Source organism: Salminus brasiliensis, chromosome 11, assembly GCF_030463535.1.
Source record: "Salminus brasiliensis chromosome 11, fSalBra1.hap2, whole genome shotgun sequence".
Classification (NCBI taxonomy): Eukaryota; Metazoa; Chordata; class Actinopteri; order Characiformes; family Bryconidae; genus Salminus; species Salminus brasiliensis.
Genome location: NC_132888.1, coordinates 7,656,156 through 7,677,331, shown reverse-complemented (window position 1 = coordinate 7,677,331; position 21,176 = coordinate 7,656,156). Strand labels below are relative to the sequence as shown.

Below are 21,176 nucleotides of genomic sequence, written 5' to 3'. Positions count from 1 at the left end.
AAATGAAGGTGAACCAAGGTGCACCAAGAAGCGAAGAAGGGTAGCAGGAAACACTGAAGGAGAAGAAAAAAGTGGCAGGAGAAGACGGAGCTATGGAAACAGTGTGACTCAAAGAGTAAATAAGGAAGGAGACAGCATAATGAGAGGAGCGAATGATGAAACAGGAGAAAATTAACCCTCATAAAAGACAAAAAACTGTGAATGACAAAAAGGGAACATGGGCCTGGTTCGTTTTACTGCAACCATAAAAAGCCGGGACTCCTATGTTTTTGGATACTGTCATTAAAAAGTGTTATAAATATTGCATCCCAAGCTGTCTGGAAAGCAGACGTGCCTCAACAGCAACACCCCGGAAGGTCGTAAGCTAGCTAGAGTCAAGGGTTTATCTACAAAAACACACAACTGTGCACACAGTTGCTCAAATGGCCAATAACTACACACTCCACAGGGCTGATCACCTTCAAAGCCGCCATGAAATATGCTTCGCTCTTGTTTGACTGGCTTTACACGTCTGATTTAAAACAAGAGCTGTTTGCTAGTAATTACAAAGCAATCAGCCCTCAGCCTCACAGCCGAAATGACGCTAGCCTTTTTCAGAGCCAGAAAAATCCATTTTTTCTAACGTACGCAATGGCCCAGGTGTTTTCCATTGCAATTATACCCAACCTATCACATGCACCAGTGAAAAGGCCCATTTATTTTCATCATGGGGAGTGAGTGTGATTGTGTGTCGTGGGGCGTTGCACTGGAGATGCAGAGCTGAAGGCAGGAACGGTTCTGAACAGGTCTGAAGGACGACTCCAACTGTGTCCGTTGCGCTAAAGGCCTGGATGGAAGTCCCTTATTGAGTGAGCCCATGCAAATAGGAGCACATGTGGCAGCTGTAAACACAAACCACGCTGTGTGATGCTTGTTTAAATATGAACTAATGATTAGACAAGGAGAGGAACATTTGGCCTAAAAAGTTAATGTTTGCTCTGGACGTACGCAGCGTCTGCCACCAGAATGCACACCATCGGTCCTGAACTTCTCTAAAACACTATAAAATAACGCTCTCTCAATGGTTCTTGGCTTGATTGTGTAGTTCAGACATTATTTGCTGTAGAAACTTCAGATTATGTCGCGTAGAAGGTCTTGACACTCTACAGACGGTTCTCCACACCTGCAAGTCTCATTTAAAGTGATTCTTTGATGATAATCCAATGATAGCATCCCTCCAAAGAACCTTTTTGGCATCTTTTATTTTTAAGGCTATCCCAGTGAGACCGGGAGACTGTTGGTGCGAGGGTAAAGTAGTAGCAGGGTTGAAAAGGTTGAAAACTGTCCAGTCTACTGGGAGACTCTTCTACAAACAGCCTTTACTCAACTCCCTCATGTCTACTGTCTGCTCTGGCTGGCACCCCACTGGAAGGAACAGCTGAACAACACTCGCCCTTTCAACTTTCTCACCCTTTGTTTCCTTCCCTCGCCGCTCTCCTCAGCCCATTACACTGAGCTGTGATTCTCATTCTGGACACTCCACAGAGACGCTCTTTGTGAGAATCTCTGGAGGTAGAGTGGCCACTTTTGTATTAGAGGGTTATCCATTACCACTCGTTTTGGAGTGACTGATGCACACCTGTCCTTGCGACCACCTCTGTACAGTCAATTTCTCTGTACAAATGCGACTTCTATCCATTCCACTTCCACCGAGCCATCCACCACAGAGTTCAGCACAACAGTAAACACACATGTGCACATACAAGTACACTCTAGTGACATGCATCCATAAAAACACAACTCATCCCAATAAGGGCTTGTCCATAGGTCAATCAAATCAGTGGTTCTCAATCTCAATCCAGGTTCTCCATCTTTGTTTTCCTTGTTCTGACTAATTGGCTCGTTTACAAACACCTCCTGAGCAGAGGTAGGTGTGGTAGAGCAGGTAAGATAAAAGGTACAAGACTTCTCAAGGTGCACGTATTTGTCACTGTACAGCGAAATGTGTCCTCCGCATTTTACCCATCTGTGGTAGTACACACACACACACACACACACACACACACACACACACACACACAAGTGCACTAGGGCCCAACAGCGGCAGCTTGCTGAGCCTGGGAATTGAACCCACAACCCTGTTATCAATAACCCAGCGCTCTAACCGCTGAGCCACCACTGCCCCAGGCAGCACCACTTCAGCACTAGGGTTGGAAACCATGACCTTAAGGATCCTGCAAGTCAACCCTCAGACTTTGCAGACAAATTGCTTTTAGAAATAAGGGTCTTAAAAAGTTTTCTTTAAAGCGATACCATAGAAGAACCACTTTTGGGTTTTTTTACACTAGATATGCCAATGTAAAGAACCTTCTTCTCAAAACCTGAGTGTCCAAGCCAAGAAGCCTTATTTCAAAGAGAGTGTAAGTGGTCTCCCAAGAAGGTAAAGTGAGCAGACCAGGTGCTGAAAGAACAGAGAAGTTCACCCACCGCTCTTTCTCTTCTTTCTCCCGCTCTCTTTCCTTGTGTCTCCTAGACTTGTGCAGTAGTCCAATGAGGATAACCGCGGCCCTGATGCCGGCCTTCTTGGACTGGACATTGGCTCCAGAATCCGACATTCTGCCTGGCCCTGGTGTTGGTCAGCCAGCCTCCGTGCCCCAGCCTTCAGACCAGGGCTGTGATCCACTGCTGTAACACGACCAACCTCTGCACCACCGGCTGCGAAAGTGTGCATCTCCGTCCACCTCTCGCTCCTTCTTCTCTCCCTCTCTCCTTCCCTCTCTTGCTCCCTCCTTCCCCGGCACTCGCTGCCTACCCTTGCCTCCACCTGATAGGAAGCTTCTATTCCTGGCTCCACCCTGTCACCTCCCCTCTCCCTCCCTCTGCCCGACAACCCCTCCCCCCACCAGCTCCACTCCAGCCTTATTTGTTTCCATCTGTGTGCTTTCCTGGCCTCCTCTCGTCTCTATAGTCGGGACTTTCCCGCTTGATAAAAGAACCCACTCTGCCCTCTCCCTTCTCTTCTCTCTCAAACATGCTAGTAATGCAACTCAAGTTCAGTATTTCATCTTCGCTGCCATTCACTTTCCTTCACCTCTGTCCATTCAGATCAAAGCCACTGGCTCTGACTAGAAGCATTGTGCTCTACGGCATCACAAATAATTTTCAAAGAGGGTGTTTCTGACATGCATCCTTGCATGGGCTGTGGGAGAGTGTTGTGGTTTGTGTATGGGTCATAGTCTAGCTTCACTGGTCTCTCCAGTGTCCATTTGTCTGTTGTCTACTTTCTGTTTGTGTTTCCCATTTGTTGACTTGAATGAAGTCACCCCCTTCTCTGGTTCTACAATGACCTTCTGTTTCCAGATGGTCATTTCTCTGGATCATTAGAGCTCTTTTTCTTTCTACTCTCCAAACAGCCTAGCAGCAACCCTATCTCCTGTTGAGTTTGGGACAGAGCCACTTGAGCCTTAGCATGTGACTTTTTTCCCTTTTGGTCCTGCACAACCTGCTGGTTTTTAAACACAGCTATCGCTAGACACTAGGACACATGCCAAGAAACACCACGACCATCTAGGAATACAGAAAACACTCCCCCAACGTCAATAGCATATTGTATGCTGTGCCATAACTCAGCAGTCACTGACATGGATAAACTCAATATTTAAGATACTGTATTGCCACATAAGCATGGAGGGCCAAACGTACAAAAATGACCTCTGATGCCAATTAAAATGTTAGAAAATGACCCTAATGATGCTTTTGAGGTCTTTTGAGTGTGTATTACTTCCTTTCCTTACGTAAAACAAATAAAGGTCATATTGCCTGCCATCAGCAGCTGGAGCCTGAGAGAGCGCAACTGGCCTTGCTCTCTCTGGATGGGCAGATGGCTCGCTCTCTCCCCACATCACTCCAGTGGGGTGCTGGCCACCACAGGCATCTGCTATGCCAATGTACCCCAGCATGTTGGTTTCCCAGTAATGTTGCATTGGTGGCAGTTTGAAAAGAGGCGGTGGTTGTCCCGCATGTGTCGGAGAAGGCATGAGTCAGTTCTCACCTTCCCAGTGTTGGGAGCATTGGCAATTGCTGTAAGAATTTGATTGCATTCAGTGACAATAGCATTAGGGAGGTCAGGATGTTGGACGATCACCATCCCATCCCATTCCCAACTTTCTCAACTCAATCCTACCAAAAGTATTAGATGGAGCTCCAACCATCATTCCAGAGAACACAGTTCTTCCACTGCTCCACAGCTTAATACTGGGGGACTTTATACCCCTCTACCCCTTTATACCACAGCATGGTGCCAATAGGTTCATGTCCAGAGGGTCCTATTCTATTGGCAGTACCTCTCTACAATGACTAGTAGCTCAGTGTGTATTAATGCACATCTGTATCAGCAATGAGTGCCATTTAAAGTAGCTGAATGCATTCATTAGAAGGGGTGTCCACAAATATTTGGACAAACAGTGTAAATGGTCTACAGCAGTCATATTTTCTACCTAGAATTGTATGTTCAAGCCAAGAACCATGTAAGAACCTTTATTTTTGTAGTGTAAAAGTGTCTTTTGAGCAGTTGGTGAGTGCAAGTGTAACACGCTGATGAACGACTGTGGGTGCGAACATGTCTGTGAGTGCAAAAGCAAGGAACCAAAGAACCGACACACTGATTGCTTTTTCCGAAAGAGGTTGAGAACCTTAATCTACAGTAGTTGAGGAGAGGCACAGTAGGTTTTTAGCAGATATGTGAAGGGTGAGAGGCATGTCTGTGTCTGTGGAGGCATAATGAGTGATGGATATGGGTTGAGATGTCTCTTAGGAATGATAAATAGGATCCCGTTGGGAGGAATGCCACAGGGGGACTAAAATATGATCCACTTTGTTCTATTGTTCTACAATTTAAAGGGCGCTGCAGGGAGGAGAGCATTAAAACATTTAAAACAACTTCTCCATGTGAAGGCCAGGCTAGTGAAGGCCCCATTGGGATACACACAGACACACACACACACTCACACACACATCAACGCATGCACAAACTCACACCTTATCTCCCAGCCTCCCTTTAGTGCGTAATATACACACACCTCAGCACCCCATAGGAAATCACCTGACAAACTCCTCTTCTAAACATCCTGAGCACCAAGCATAGATACACACTGACACACACACACATACACATCCATGAACACACACTTAATGCCTCAGTGCATACCACATTGCACTCACCTACCTTTTCCACTCCCAGTTGTCCCATCACCTCCCAAACACACACACACACAGCCACTCAACAGAAGTCTTTGTCAACGTCCGTCACACATAAGGTGTCCGGTAAAGCAGCATCATACATCACCTAGACCCGCTTTACACAATAGCCGTCAGCTGCTCTATAAATGTGACACCTACAGTGGCAGCCAGACTCAGCAGGTTCACACTGTTCCTGCCTACTACACACACACACACACACACCACCCACTCACACACACACACACACAAAGTATACAGAGTGATAATACCACCTTAGGAAAGCTCATTTCCCAAAGGTGAAAACATCACTTTCTCTCAAACAAAGCGCAGCTCCCTTCATTGCTGTTTCACTGGAGGCGTACTTGGATAGATATGCTTAACAGACGTATGTGTAGACTTATGACCTCTCCCGACCTTTTATATTCACTCGTTTCAACCCTAAGTTAATCTCTGAATGCCGTGTTTTGTAGTACGTTGAAAAGATTAATGTAAAGAATTGATTTTATTCAAAGAAGCACATCACTTTCACACAAACACAATATATCAAGTAAAAGGGACGTCTGTGCTGATATAATGCACTGTTTATTTAGTGGTGAAATGGGACCAAGCTAGGCCTTCAGTGCAGCCCACAAATGTCAAAATCTGAGAACAATGGAGGACAAATAGACAGAGCCCTGAGGATGGCATAGTGGTTGTTTTTAAAGCATGGCTACAATATATGAAGGTAACAAATTAAGTTTCTAGTGGCCACAAGATAATATATGGAGGCAATGAGATAATATATGACATGTATATAACATATAACATTTAACATATATATGTGTGTGTGTGTATGTGTGTGATATGTGGCCAACTACAAAGTTTCTAATATCTAATATATTCTACAGCAGCACACACACACACACACACACACACATATACATATATATATATATATATATATATATATATATAATACACGGAGGTCATGAAATAATATATTGAGGCCACAAATAAAGTTTCTAGTGGCAACAAAATAATATATTGAAGTCAAGTCAAGTCAAATTTATTTGTATAGCTTTTTACAACTGTTGTCGTCACAAAGCAGCTTTACATAATTAGTACTTAATAAAAAACAGAGACAGAGAAGAAAGAAGGAATAACATGAAGGATCAAAGATCCCCGTGAGCAAGCCAACGACGACAGTGGCAAAGAAAAACTCCCTCAGAGCTGGAGGAAGAAACCTTGGGAGGAACCAAGACTCACAAGGGGGACCCATCCTCCTCTGGCCAGACTGTTTTAAACATTAATGATAAAAATTACCAAAGCAGATACAACAGAAGTCACTAGAAACTTAATTTGTGGCCTCAATATTATTAAAAGCAGCCACTGTGTCACCTTCTAGTACCACTGTTGAATTTCGAATAGTACAGTATGTTTTTGACTGTGCTAGAGTCAACATTAATATTTGACAATCAAATGATTCTGAATATCTGTTGCATAAGCCCTTCACATACATACTTAACATACAGGAGATGAAAATCAAGTCCGGCAATGAGTGATGGTCCTTCTAAAGTCAGTTTAGAATCAATAAATCAAACATCACATAAATAAATATTTATCCAGTTGACTAAGAGAGAACTTGTACAGGCCATAAGCGAGTCTAAAGCGCTCATTTGTAACTTCTTTATCTGATTTATTTTGACATCCAGCAAACACAGCCTCTAAAGACTATCGGCCTCGGTAGGAACAAGGGAAAAGGGAACTGTGATTGGGAGGAGAGATAGAACCCAACTCTGCACCTCTGACTCTCTTACATTATGAAAGACTGCATTTCCTGGCTTTCCAGCTTTGTTCATTTGTCCATATATATATATATATATATATATATATATATATATATATATATATATATATATATATGCCTATTTAGCTTATAGCAGTAAAGCACCAGACATTCATAGATTATTAAAATTAGGTTATTTGAAGTCTGGGCTACAAATTAGATAACAAAAATACAGGATACCGGCCCTTTAAATGGTCACTCCAACATGTCAGGCTATACTGTAAGTAAAGGTACTGGTGCCTTATCTGGAGCAGAAACCCAAGGCCAAGGTGACTGAGGGTACTGCCGCTTTCTGATCCAATCAAAACCTTGGTGGCCAGAAATAGCCAGGCACAACACCAGGCAAACATGTGTCTCTGGAGTCCAGCCCAGTGTCCAGCAGCTCTACTGCTACTCTAGCACTATCAGTGTGTTTCACGCACTCACTCACACATCCACACACACACACATAAACACTGAGCAGGTCTGGCTGCCAAAAAACTTCTCACACACTCACTCACACCCACTCTTACACTGGGCCTGATATAGTCATGTCGGATGTGTTTGCTAATGTAAATGTCTTCTGCATGACACAAACTGTCTATGGATATCCAGCTTCAGCATTAGTTCTGCAGCAGAAATCTCATTAACTATCTGTTACTAATGCATTTAAACACATGAGAATAAGGACATGGAGGCTAAATCACTTACTCACAAAGGCCAAGAAATGCTGACTCTTCTGCAAGTGAAAGCAGAAGTCGAGTAATTGCGAAAGTGATGTCAACATAGTTTATGCTGTATTTATTTTTGGGGTCACTTAATTAAGATACACTTTAGCCTCCCATGCATTATCTACAGATGTGTGAAACTACTAATAAACTATCTGGTGATTCTTAATAGTTGTACTGTAACAGGGTTAGGATTAGAACCAGGTTTAAGGTTAGGGGGAAATTCATTTGAAATGAATAGCTATTATCGATTGTTTGAGCCATGCTGCTTTGCCATCAGCAGCCAGAGTCTGAGAGAGCACAATTGGCAGCGCTCTCGTCAGGTGGATAGATGGTGCTCTCTCCTCTCATCACTCTTAAAAACTGATGGTGGCCAGCACAGACGAATGTTAACTAGTATGGTGGACCCAGAGACCCGGCGCTTTCCCCTGAGTGGGTCGGCTGCCGAGTGTGCTGGCAGCAGTTACCCTCCTGTTAGGTCCCTCCTAGTTTCCTTGAGCATTGCTAGTGCAATGGTTGGTGATTTGCCAATAGCAAATTGGGAGGAAAAGGGAAAATCTGACCCCAAAATAAAACAAATAATAATATAAAGTCTACTATCTAATAAAGTGTTCCTGTCTTTTTAAGTGGTCTTTAAATAAACTATTCACTCCACCCACAAACCTAACTGATATAAGACTGGTCAACCGCATTCAATCAGTTTTTGTCAAAATACCTACATTTACATTGTGTAATTAATTAGGTGTCATTGGTCATACTCAAACATGGACGCCATGGTTTCATTCCCTTCCATTTCATAACAAATTAAGCCAATCCTGTCTGGTATGTTGTCAAATCTGCAAATTTGCTACCAGAGTCTGCTCAGTAGAGACCAGAGGCAGAGCCAGACTTGCCTACTAATTTGGTAGACCTGCCTCATTCTCCCAGACCAAGCGTGTCTCAGACCGCCCTCACTGAGTTTACAGAGCAGAAGCAGAGAGGATTTTCCCCCTGGATTCTGAGTCTGTACGGTAAGTGGGCACTCCAACAGCTAAAGTGCAGCTTATGTAAGTTCCACTACAACTCAGCCCCTTCATGAAATGAACAGAAAGGGCACCATCCAGGCTCTCCAGATAACCGGAGAATAACGGCTTAAAAACTTTTGGGGGCGTTTTTTTTTTTTTTTTTTGGGGGGGGGGGGGTTGGGGGAAACAAAAATGGGTCACTATTAGCACAGGGACATGTGCTGATGTTGTAATGATGTTGAGATCTGGACTCTGGGGTGGTCAGTCCATTGTTCTGGAAAAACATGCCAGCTGTTTAATTAGATTAAATATTCTTTTTGTTAGTCTGTTTCCTTCTTGATCATATCCTTTCAGACTCATAGTGTTGAGTCGTCCTCTCACAGTGGAAAGATGGACAGAATGGGGGTAGTTTTGGGGTCTGTTCAATCTTGTGTCCCATTTTCTCTGTATTTTTTCAATTATTTTTTGACTTTAGGTTTGTGAATGTTATTTTTTCATTTTTTTCTGTTATTCTCATTTGTCATACAATTTCATCTCATCTTCTCGGAAATATCTCCTGAAAATGAAAAACTTAAATCGACTGCAAAGACATAAATCAAGGGTGGCCTTTAACCTCTGCACAGCGCTGCATATGACTAACTGAATTTGGATTTATAAGGACAGTTAATAGTTAACTATTATCATCTGGCCATAGTAAGTGACGCACAAATGGAAAATGGCTGCATAATGCCCTAACAATTGAACCAAGTGCCTTAAAAAGATATGCTGCACATTCTCATTTATTGAAGATGGAGGCTCAGATGGAGGCAAGACCCCTGCCAGGCTTTCTTTCTACAGTCTCTCTGCTGAGGAAGAGTTGGCGGGGTCAAGAACCCAATTCACAGCGATGGCACTTCCAACGTCTTTAGGGCTTCTCACACACATTGTGTGAGACAGCAGGGCCTGAATGTATGCATGATTTGCACTTATTGTACTTTCTTTGCACTTCAGGTGTTGTTCATTACTTCATTGTGTGGGTGGATGTGGGAGGGAGGGTGTGCTCAAAATACCATACCAACAGCATATGGATGCTATGTTGGCTATGCTAAGTGAGCAATGAATGAAGATAAAGGAATAGCCTGACCAACATGATAGCGCACACTCTTACAATACAGGTGCTTCACAGAAGAGGGTTTAGAAACTTTACAGCTTCAACAGCTCCTTCACACACAGTCCTTCTCTATTAAAAACATGGTGGTTCTATTATGGCATCACCAAAAGCAGCCTTACTTTTCAGAGTAACCACAGTTTACGTAATTTCTTTAAGATTAAGCATTCATCCAGTTGCAACTGTGGTCTATAGGAGTGTGCTGTAGTATAAGACATAAGGCACATTCACACTGTGATGTCGTAGACACCCTTTGCTTGGAAATACAACCTCATGGCCACCAAACAGTGAGTTCACTACATGGAGGATGCAGTACTTATCAAATATGTTCCTAAAATAGCTTCTTTTTATTGGACACACAGCAAAGAGGGAGTATTTACAGATCCGGATATTCAATTAAAATAATACAAGGGTCTCGTGATCCCATTAGCCATCCCAGCTAATACTGGACAATCACTTTTCACTAGCTCTGATCAGCTTAGCAGAAGCCCTTAAGGTCGGTGGGCCGCAAACCCCCCACCCCCCAAAAAAATGAACTCCTTCTGAGGCTGGAGTTCCCTCTTTAATCTCCTAGCCCTCTTTTTTGCTTAGGGACAAACCATTACAAAAAAAAACAATGAACTCAAATTTTGCAAATTAACATAACAGGCATGTCTTCAGCCATACCATGGTAGATTCAACATCTACCATTACATTCAGGTAAGTATATCTAGATACGGTTTAATCTTAACACTGGTCTCACTGGTTACAGGTTTTGGACTATGCCACCCCGCTAAGGACGACTGTGGATCCATCCAGCACACCCCAGAAAGTGAGTTCTCCCTTACTTGCCCTGATATAAAATCAGGTAAGGAAATGGTGATGGAAATGGTGATAACAACCTTGGTGATGGTGCAGATCTCCTGACTCCATCGCACACACCAAGATTTTTAGGAACGATTTTGAAAACACCATTACATTATGCTGTGTACCATTTACTTCGGACGCCGGATGTCAGAGCTGGGAATGGCGTCACACCTGAGTTGACCACGTTCCAGTTAAACATTGCAATGATTGTACACTATTTAAAAGCATTTATCAAAGCAGTTAGCTAAAGCTTTCGGAGTTTACCACAACTGGTTTAGCAATTCTTTATGGAGTTTTATGGCGAATCTAACCAAAATATGTCTCACTTTTATGTCCCAGGTTAGCATTGTCCCCGGACAGCATCGTTAGTGATACCAGTTGATAAAAAAACACATTATACAGTATTTTGCACATTCAGACATCATGGAAATGCATCCACAGATAGATGTTGCACAGTACTGAGTGTACAACTGATTTAATAAGACCCAAATAGACAGAAGTGCTGATGAACTGTATAACACTACTGCTTTTACTACTGTTAATGTGCGCTGTAGCCATCTTGGATTTTGAACTCTGTGTTTTGATGAGGTTCTCCAAACTTTCCAGAGTAGGAATTCCGACTTGTGGAGGCCTCCTATTCAAACTGTTGAACCCGAATGCAGCATTAATGATGTCTTTCACACCGAGTCCGAAACTGACGGACTGCAGCGCTGCTAAAATGTTGCAATCAGAGCCGGCTCTATTTTCTGCATTGACTGACCAATCAGATCTCTGTTGTCATGGTTACAGACCAAACAAATGAGCATCAAGACGGGGGCAGAGTAGCTAATCTTGTTCATAGCAGAACACAAGAGCTTATATGAGAAGCAACAGGATGAACCAAAAATATAAGGCGAAGCAGAACTAGAAGGCTGAGGAATGACGGTCAGTACCTTATAGAGGGTTTTTCTAGGGCCACTCTAGTCGGTTCATGTCCTCAAAGAACTATACAACTATAGCTAATGAGCGCTCATGTGGAGGAAGAAAGTTAAAGAGAGCACAAGCAGACAGGAAGCACAGAAACAGTGGGAATTTATACAAGAGAGTTTCCAGCTCTGTTTACAGAGGCCTTTACATTGTATTTTAAAAGCCCTGCATTATAAATAAACACATTATAATAAGCCTAACTTTACTATTTTTATCTGTAATTTAATCTTTTATCAGGCATTGTAACCACATGTTAAATCTTTTTTTTACAATCAAGTTGATGCAATAAAACCTCAGCAAACCCCACTGGCTGATGGACCTGATGCAAGTCCTAGAATAAAGTATGTCTGATTATTCCCACTGAGTTGCAATGTCTGAGAAAAAAAACTTGGCACCTTGGACATTTATTTTAAACTACACAGAAATGTAAGAAAAAATAAGGACAAAATTAGCAAAGTTCATGTTCTGCACCTCCTAACAATTCTATTTTGTTGGACGATCATGACAGTGACAATAAAATGTATCTCTATGTTTCCCTGAAAAGCATGTGTGACCGCTCGGTTGAGTTGCCCAGTTAGGGTAAACAGGATTGGATCAATCATTAGCTCAGCATAAATGCTGCACATCATATTGCCAATTTTCTTGCTAAACTGAATTGTGTGTGCTTTACCTTCAGATTGGCAGATCTTTAAAGCCAATCACTCTTTACATAATAAAATATTAAAAGTACTCATAATTTTAGCTATAACCATCATAGCTGAGTCTCACTGATAAAAACTGTAATCTGTAAACATTACATTTTACTCTGACAACATTTAGCACAGTAAACTTATTTATAGTCTAGTTCTATTGTATGACAGGGACTGTTCTGTAGGACTTATTAGTTTATGCTTAGAATTACCCTAACTGGGCAAGCCAACCAGCTGGTTGACTTTCGTATCCACTTCCTGAATGGATCGTCTGGGGGGGAAAATGAAAAGTTGCTAAATGAGGATCCAAGAACACACAAGAAAACATGAAAATTGTATCCATAAATCATTTTCTTATATAATTACAATTCTTAGTGTGCCTGTTAAAGGGTTAAAGATGAGGACTAATTGAGTACTAGGCCATGCATTCACCTATGTATTTTCTCCAGCTATTCCAACATACTCCAAGTCATTGGCATCCCAACATATCTAACAAACTGATCTACAGATCACCATGAGAGTGTAAAACCATTAAACACATTGTTTTGATAAAACATGGGCAAGGCAGAAGAGGTATATAAGGCTGCTAGCAACCCAATGTTTGCATCTCATAGTTAAAGGCGTGATACACTCTTCTTAAAAAGGCTTCTTTGAGCAATTCCGGAGAACGACTTTCAGTTCTCTAAAGCAGTGGTTTTCAAGCTGTGAGTAACGGGAGGAGTGAGTGGCTTGTGAGGAAGCTGCACCAATGCATGTAGTTTTTTATTTCCCCACAGTAGAGCAGAGCTAAATGAAGCATGTTTAGGTTTGACTGTCGCCACTGGTTTGCTCACTGGGCGTCTTGGACTTTTTTTGCCTTTTTATGTTATTTTTTCTGACTTTTACTAATTACTGATTGTGTAAAGCTGCTTTGTGACAACAACAGTTACTATACAAATACATTTGATTTGACTTGACTTGACTGATGCACTTCTACTGTGCAGCGTCACTTCTGGTTTTAACCGAGCTCACGCTAGCCTTCCTCATCAAAAATCAAACCAGACATGTCTACCTAAATATTATTTGTGTTTATACTAAATATCACTCATTTTTCTGCTTACCTGCTTCATCCTGGTCAGGGTCGCAGTGGGTCTGGAGCCTACCAGCGCCTATTTATTAACAGTGGTTCCTCTTTCTGCTTTATTGTCAACACATCTATCATCCTTATTAGCATTATTATTATTACTTCAATAAAAATAGATTGATAATGTTGGGCTAAAGGATTTATAGCAGCATGCAGATCAGCAGTGAGACAGATAATGAAAGGAAGGAACTGGCATCATGACATACAACAAAACTGACTCTACACTGAACATGTGATCAGACACTGCATGACTATTATTTCTGTTGCTTGCTTTTCTATTATAATGGAAAATAGGCCCCATTCACACCTGGCGTTAACCCTTTAATGCATTTTTCTTATAGTGTAAATGCCAAAGCGCCTCAATACGTCCCCGACAGCAAAGCACCACCCACATCAACTGTGACACTGCCCCAACTGGAAAATACATAGCACTAATAACCCGCGAGACCACACCGTCCAAAAAAAACACCAGTTTGCTGACCACACTACAATAACATGTTAATGCCCACCTGGAACCCACCCAGCCTACGTTCCACCCATGTGAGCCCCACATGAGTATGTTGGCTGGGTATATATATATATATATATATATGGGGCTCACATGGGTGGCACGTAGGCTGGGTGGGTTCCAGGTGGGCGTGGGCTTTGTACATTTTTACAGGGACCCAGTTGGGTTTCCAATGGGGCCTCATCATTACAGCTCATCTTAATCTCATATGGGTCCCATTTAGGCCTTGTATGTAGTATACAACCCAACCATGTTTAACCCCTCCTGGTCCCATCACTGACCCTGGTGGGCATTCATTTGGGCACCCATATTTAGAGAACCAGAGGATGAAACCTTTGGGTTCCTAGTTGCGCTACCCATACAAGCCCCACTTGGACATGTTGGCTTGGAAGTATCGTGATCACTATACAGTAGTTACTGTAACCTTCTATCACTTGGTACCCCTTCTTGTGCATGAACGTGGCCGTTTTTCTAAGAAGCCTTTATGTATCAGACCAAAATATTTGTATAAAACACACACACACTCACACACACACACACACACACACACACACACACACACACACACACACACACACACACAAAGAAACTATAAGTTCTCATGAGTTCCATATTTTGACAAAACTGAAGGCACCAGCTGTCTATTTATTTATACACAGTCAAGTTTAAAAACTAGGACACCTCATAAAAACCTCTGACCTGGCCATGCAGGCAGCTGTTTTAATGCTTATTCACTTGTTAATGATTCAGCAGCTAATGTCTAATAGTTCTGAGATCTTTTTAAACCCTCTTCTGAGACTCATCTGCATCTACAACCTTCTTTATGAAGGCCTCAGAGAGCTCTTTGGATCTGGCCATAATGGTAATCTTCACTACTCACTTCAACAATCAAGTGCAAACCAGTCTGAGGTTTTAAAAAGACTCCTCCAGAAATCTCTCTAACCATGTTCTGATCATCTGCAGCTGATTCTGATTTTACACATTAAAGTACTAATAAATGTGGGGGTGTTCTAACTTTTTCATTTTTCATTAAAACCCTTTTAAACCTAAATCTTTTTTTCTAATGAAGTGTAAATGTCTCTAGTATTGCTCTCCCTCCCATGTGGAATGGGCGGTCCTAAAAGGAGTCAGGCTTACGTCAGCATAGCCCTGAACAATCACAAAGCTAACATGGCCATGCCCTATTTTTGAGTATGAGCAACCTAGAGAGCTAAATAAAATAAATAATAAAATAAAGTATGTATATTAATACAGTGGGGAAAAAAGTATTTAGTCAGTCACCAATTGTGCAAGTTCTCCCAGAACAAAGATGAGAGGCCTGTAATTGACATCATAGGTAGACCTCAACTATGAGAGACAAAATGAAAAAAAAAAATTCTGACTTTTAAAGAATGTCTGATTTTTAAAGAATTTATTTGCAAGTAATGGTGGAAAATAAGTATTTGGTCAATAACAAAAGTTCATCTCAATTCTTTGTTATATATCCTTTGTTGGCAATGACAGAGGTCAAACATTTTCTGTAAGTTTTGCTGGTATGTTGGCCCATTCCTCCATGCAGATCTCCTCTAGAGCAGTGATGTTTTGGGGCTCTCTGCGGGCAACACGGACTTTCAACTCCCTCCAAACGTTTTCTATGGGGTTGAGATCTGGAGACTGGCTAGGCCACTCCAGGACCTTGAAATGCTTCTTACGAAGCCACTCCTTTGTTGCCCTGGCAGTGTGCTTGGGATCATTGTCATGCTGAAAGACCCAGCCACGTGTCATCTTCAATGCCCTTGCTGATGGAAGGAGGTTTGCACTCAAAATCTCACAATACATGGCCCCATTCATTCTTTCATGTACACGGACCAGTCGTCGTGGTCCCTTTGCAGAGAAACAGCCCCAAAGCATGATGTTGCCACCCCCATGCTTCACAGTTAGTATGGTGTTCTTTGGATGCAACTCAGATGCAACTGTGTTTGTACCAAACAGTTCTACTTTGGTTTCATCTGACCATAAGACATTCTCCCAATACTCTTCCAGAACATCCAAATGCTCTCTAGCAAACTTCAGACGCACCCGGATATGTACTGGCTTAAGCAGGGAAACATGTCTGGCACTGCAAGATCTGAATCCCTGGCGGCGTAGTGTGTTACTGACGGTAGCCTTTGTAACGTTGGTCCCAGCTTTCTGCAGGTCATTCACTAGGTCCCCCCGTGTGGTTCTGGGATTTTTGCTCACTGTTCTTGTGATCATTTTTACCCCACGGGCTGAGATCTTGCGTGGAGCCCCGAGGGAGATTAGCAGTGGTCTTGTAGGTCTCCCATTTTCTGATTATTGCTCCCACAGTAGATTCCTTCACACCAAGCTGCTTGCCTATTGCAGATTCAGTCTTCCCAGCCTGGTGCAGGTCTACAATTTTGTTTCTGGTGTCCTTCGACAGCTTTTTGGTCTTCACCATAGTGGAGTTTGGAGTGTGACTGTTTGAGGTTGTGGGCAGGTGTCTTTTATACTGTTAACGAGTTCAAACAGGTGCCATTAATACAGGTAATGAGTGGAGGACAGAGAAGCCTCTTAAAGAAGAAGTTACAGGTCTGTGACAGCCAGCCAGCTTGTTTGTAGGTGACCAAATACTTATTTTCCACCATTTTTTGCAAATAAATTCTTTAAAAATCAGACAATGTGATTTTCAGAATTGTTTTTCTCATTTTGTCTCTCATAGTTGAGGTCTACCTATGATGTCAATTACAGGCCTCTCTCATTTTTTTAAGTGGGAGAACTTGCACAATTGGTGACTGACTAAATACTTTTTTCCCCACTGTATATGCTATATAATAAGACCATGCCCACACCATTCTCAGAGAGGTTTGATTGCTGATTTATTATATTTCCTATTTAAACTGAACATTTCACTTAACACCCAAGTTTAGTATTATCCAAAAACATCAACATCAACATCAACAGTCAGTACATTTCAGGGGCTTTAATGACATTTTACAAGACATTCCTTGTGTTTTATGTGTTTAGTTCTCTCAAAATTCAGTGAAGATTAATAATTCATTAGTTTAAAAAAAAATACAAAGATAAAGGTTTTCATGGAGTGCCCTACGTTTTTCACATGAATATATGAGCCTCCTACAAATGAATCAATGACCTAATAAATACATTACACTAAATCACACAAGCAATGTGAGAAAATAGACTTACTCATACATCAGTAGTATCTCACTCTCTTTCTCAGATCCTCAGATCCAGCAGATGCTCAAAAAAGTCTTTAGGGTCAAGCTACACAATCAGGTTCACAGAAATGAAGCAGTGTTTCATTATCATCAGTTTTATTTCTACAGCAGTTTTCTCACACTGAAGAACACGTTAAACAAAACGGACGCCCATTAACACATTACACAGCACTACAGCTGTGTCAGACTATAGTCAGACAGTCAGCTTCCCACCGGTAACATTACTGGATCAGACACAGACAGTAACTGAAGAGTAATAGATAATAATATGGCATGCGACTGATAAACACTGCCTGAATCCATCAGTCCGCTATGACTAGCCTACTAAAACTGCCTCAGTGGGTGAGACACAGTGGTAAGCACCGTCAAACCCCCAGTCTCAACATCTCAAACGTCAGAGCACTTTTTTCTTTAGTTTTCTCTTTATATCAGAGCAGACACACAATGAAAGCCAACACAGTTATTGGTCCACATTCTCAACTTTCTCAACTGTCCACCATCCACAACTCTGTTGGCGTCTGAAGCTTGCTTAGTTAGCGTTGCACTGAAGCTACAAGGCTAACGTTGAACACAAGTAATGCAAGCATTCAGCAGTTAGGACTGATGGAATCGTTTACTGATTAATGAGAGTACTGATTAGGTTTGACTAATTAGATATGCAAACTTCTCAAATTACTCAAGTTGCTGTTAAATTAGTCATTTGACTCTTTATGTGGTTTCTGACACTATGGGCCCTATTTTAGCAATCATTTGGCGCACCGTCACCCGTCAACCGCATACCATGCAGCTTTATTTAGGGCATTGGTGTGTCTTTGCAATCGCAATGACAGGAAAAGTACACCTTGCGCGGCTCGAAACGCACAAAAGTCATGTACTAAGTCTCTTAGTTAATCATGGGTGTGTTTTGGGTGTAACGTCCAATAAACCAATCAGCGTGTCATTCGCTGTTCTCTTTAAGAGCCAGGTGTGGTCTGACTTTGGCAGATTGCTATTTCAGTGGTGTAAAGTCAAGTCAAGTCAAGTCAAGTCAAGTCAAATTTATTTGTATAGCGCTTTTTACAACTGTTGTCGTCACAAAGCAGCTTTACATAATTATTACTTAATAAAGAACAGAGACAGAGAAGAAAGAAGGAATAACATGAACCGTCAAAGACCCCCGTGAGCAAGCCAACGGCGACAGTGGCAAGGAAAAACTCCCTCAGAGCTGGAGGAAGAAACCTTGGGAGGAACCAAGACTCACAAGGGGGACCCATCCTCCTTTGGTCAGAACTATTTAAACATTAATGATAAAAATTACCAAACCAGGTACAACAGAAAGTTGATAGTGGTGATATTAATAGTGTCAGACAGGCACGAGTCCATCTAGGTTTCAGCACGGCCACCAAACAGGCAGCAGCGGCTGGCGGGTGAGCCATGGGTGGTGGTGGGTTGGGGGGGGGACCCGCTGGCTGGACTGGTAGGTGGCAGCTGGTTAGATGCAGGTAGAGGGGACCTCAGCGGGCAATCTTCCTGCAGATCGGGCTGGGTGGCCATTTACTCGGGGAAGGTAAAGAGAGAGAAGTTAGTTCTAAGAGGAATTTTATGGAGTGCAGAGAATGTTGATCATCAGCATCTGGGTATGTCTGACGACTCCGGCAGGTCTGATTATCACAGCATAATTAAAGCATGGGGGGCTGTACGAGTGTTGGGCTGCACACACCTGTGTTGACAATTCACTGCCAAGATAGCAACGAACGTCTGACTGTTGACATCTGTCTAGATTGTATTCAGTCAGTGGAGCTCCTGTGTTTTCCACTGCCAAGATACACAGCAATACTCCAGAAACTGACCTGAACACCCCTCATTTCGAGACCACCGAGCCCATCAGCGTAGATATATTCTCAAGCAGCGTTGCTATTTAAACGACGCAGGCAAAAGGCGGGGTGTAAGATAGCAATGAGCATCGCGACATGCCTCGTGCAGGGTGTAAGATACGGCCCTATATGACATAACCATTTTTTCCACTGACGGGCTGAACGGTTGCGGTGGCTTTTCCACACAGGCACAGTTCGGCATGGAATGCTTGCAAACTAGGCCAAGCCTGTGCTTGACGAAGGGATCTATTGATTGGCTTTATATCACCATCACCTTTGTGCACCACGTTTCCAGAGAACACAGTTCCACTGATCCACAGCTCAATGCTGGGGGCTTTTAACCCCTCTAGCTGGCATTAGGCAGAGGGCCAATAGGTTCATTTTGATGTGCACCGGAGAGAGCAAATCCTACTCTATTGGCAATATTTCACTACAGAGAATAGACATCTGTGTCGGCAATATGTGCAACTTAAAGTAGCCGAATGCATTTATTAGAAGGGGTGTCCACAAACAAGCACTAAAGACCAACACAAATAAACCTCAGCTGTAAAACCAAGGTTGTCACAGAATGCTTCATGGCTTAAACGTCTCCCAAACCTAAACTTAAAAACTCACCTGTAAAAAATCTACATCTCGCTGTATTTCTAGGTAATGTATCCTTGGACTGTGTCTCTTACTGGTATACTTTGTGTTACCTTTACCAGAATTTCAACTCAGACTCCTAAAACCTCTTCCAGTTTAATTCACATTAAAAGCTCGAGTAAAAGTGCTTGGATAAAAGGGGCTGGGCTGCAGTCCATACAAATCCATACAAATTGTATTCACATAGATTTCCAGGGTCATGGCCCAGTTCTGGCCCACATTTCTACTTTCATTTGGCCCACATACAACCATGGAATGATGGCAATGCTTTCTTCCGTATCTGGGCTTCAGTACACAGCCACAACTCTCTAGAGAGTATAAATGTGGGGAATCCAGAAAGGCTAGGGGTAGGATTTACGTTTGGTTCAGCAGGATCGAGACCAGGGGTGGTCAGTTCCAGTCCTAGAGGGTCTGATACCTGCACAGAAATCGGCAAACTACAGGACTCCACTCCCCCCTCCTCTTGTCCAGCCCTGATCTAGACTTCTACAAATATGCTTACACATGGCTCTAGGAAAATCTACAGTTGGGGCAAAATATAAATACTCCCCAAACATCTCATGTGGTAGGTAATCCTGGCCAGAGTTCCATAGCCATGATAAACCTTGAAGCAGCATTATATGATAATTGGCATTTCTTCCTCCTGGGCTCCCTGAACAGCCAGTAAGTGTAAAACTGACCCCCCCCCCCCTCCCCCCCTTTAAAAGACTTTGTTGATAAGCTGAAAGATACAGAACTGTTCCTCAAGTGGAAGAAGCATGTGGGCTGAGGCGGTAGAGTAATACTACAGAATGTAACACAAATATGACTCGGGTTATGAAGCATTACGCAGTTCTCATGAATGTTGACCTTCCTGCTTCCCCATAGTGCAGTTTGCAGTTTGCAGCATGCCGAGCCCAGAGTCGGTGCTATTCTCACTATTACAGGTCACTATTACACTATTTAAAGCTACTGTTTTAATGTAAAATGCTACATAATGCTGCTTTAAATATGGCAGCAACAGCCAGGCCAGTTGTGGTCGACAATGCATCTGCCATTGCAAGGACATAAGTGCCTTAACTAGGACGTATTTCACCCAGAAACCTCTACTATTGTGCTTCTGGTGTCAGAATCAGGGTTCCTGCTAAAGTAATTGGGGGATGTGCCTACCCTTTAAAGTTAGTGTGAGGACTGTTATCGTACTATGTGTGATTTGGTTTATTTACTGTTGATTATTTTTTCAAAATCTCACGTTGGCTCTAGTTTGATTTACTAGAATCTGGAACACTCTGATCCCACGGGACCCTCGACCAAAAGTGGGATCATAACAGTGGATATTAAAATACTGCTTTAAGCTTGTTTCTTGACTAGCGGATTCCCCAGGGGTCTTCCAGCCTTGCGCCCAGTTGTTCCAGGTAGGTTCCAGACCCACCATGACCCTGACCAGGAAGA

The 21,176-nt window shown here is 42.6% G+C and overlaps 1 protein-coding gene across 8 annotated transcripts in view; it reads right to left on the bottom strand.

Moving 5' to 3' along the window:
- The window catches only part of rap1gap2a (RAP1 GTPase activating protein 2a), a 139,994-nt gene that overhangs the window by 65,526 nt on the left and 53,292 nt on the right, over window positions 1–21,176 (bottom strand). For 6 of the 8 annotated variants that reach the window (XR_011980606.1, XR_011980605.1, XM_072691542.1 and 3 more), the window contains exon 1: window positions 2,467–2,735. The exons of the other annotated variants lie outside the window; for them this stretch is intronic. Coding sequence is in view for 4 of the 6 variants with exons in the window: in XM_072691542.1 (XP_072547643.1) it covers window positions 2,467–2,594 (128 nt within the window). In the remaining 2 variants the exon portion in view is untranslated. Of the gene's footprint in view, window positions 1–2,466; window positions 2,736–21,176 lie in introns of those variants that run through there. 8 annotated transcript variants of the gene reach the window in all.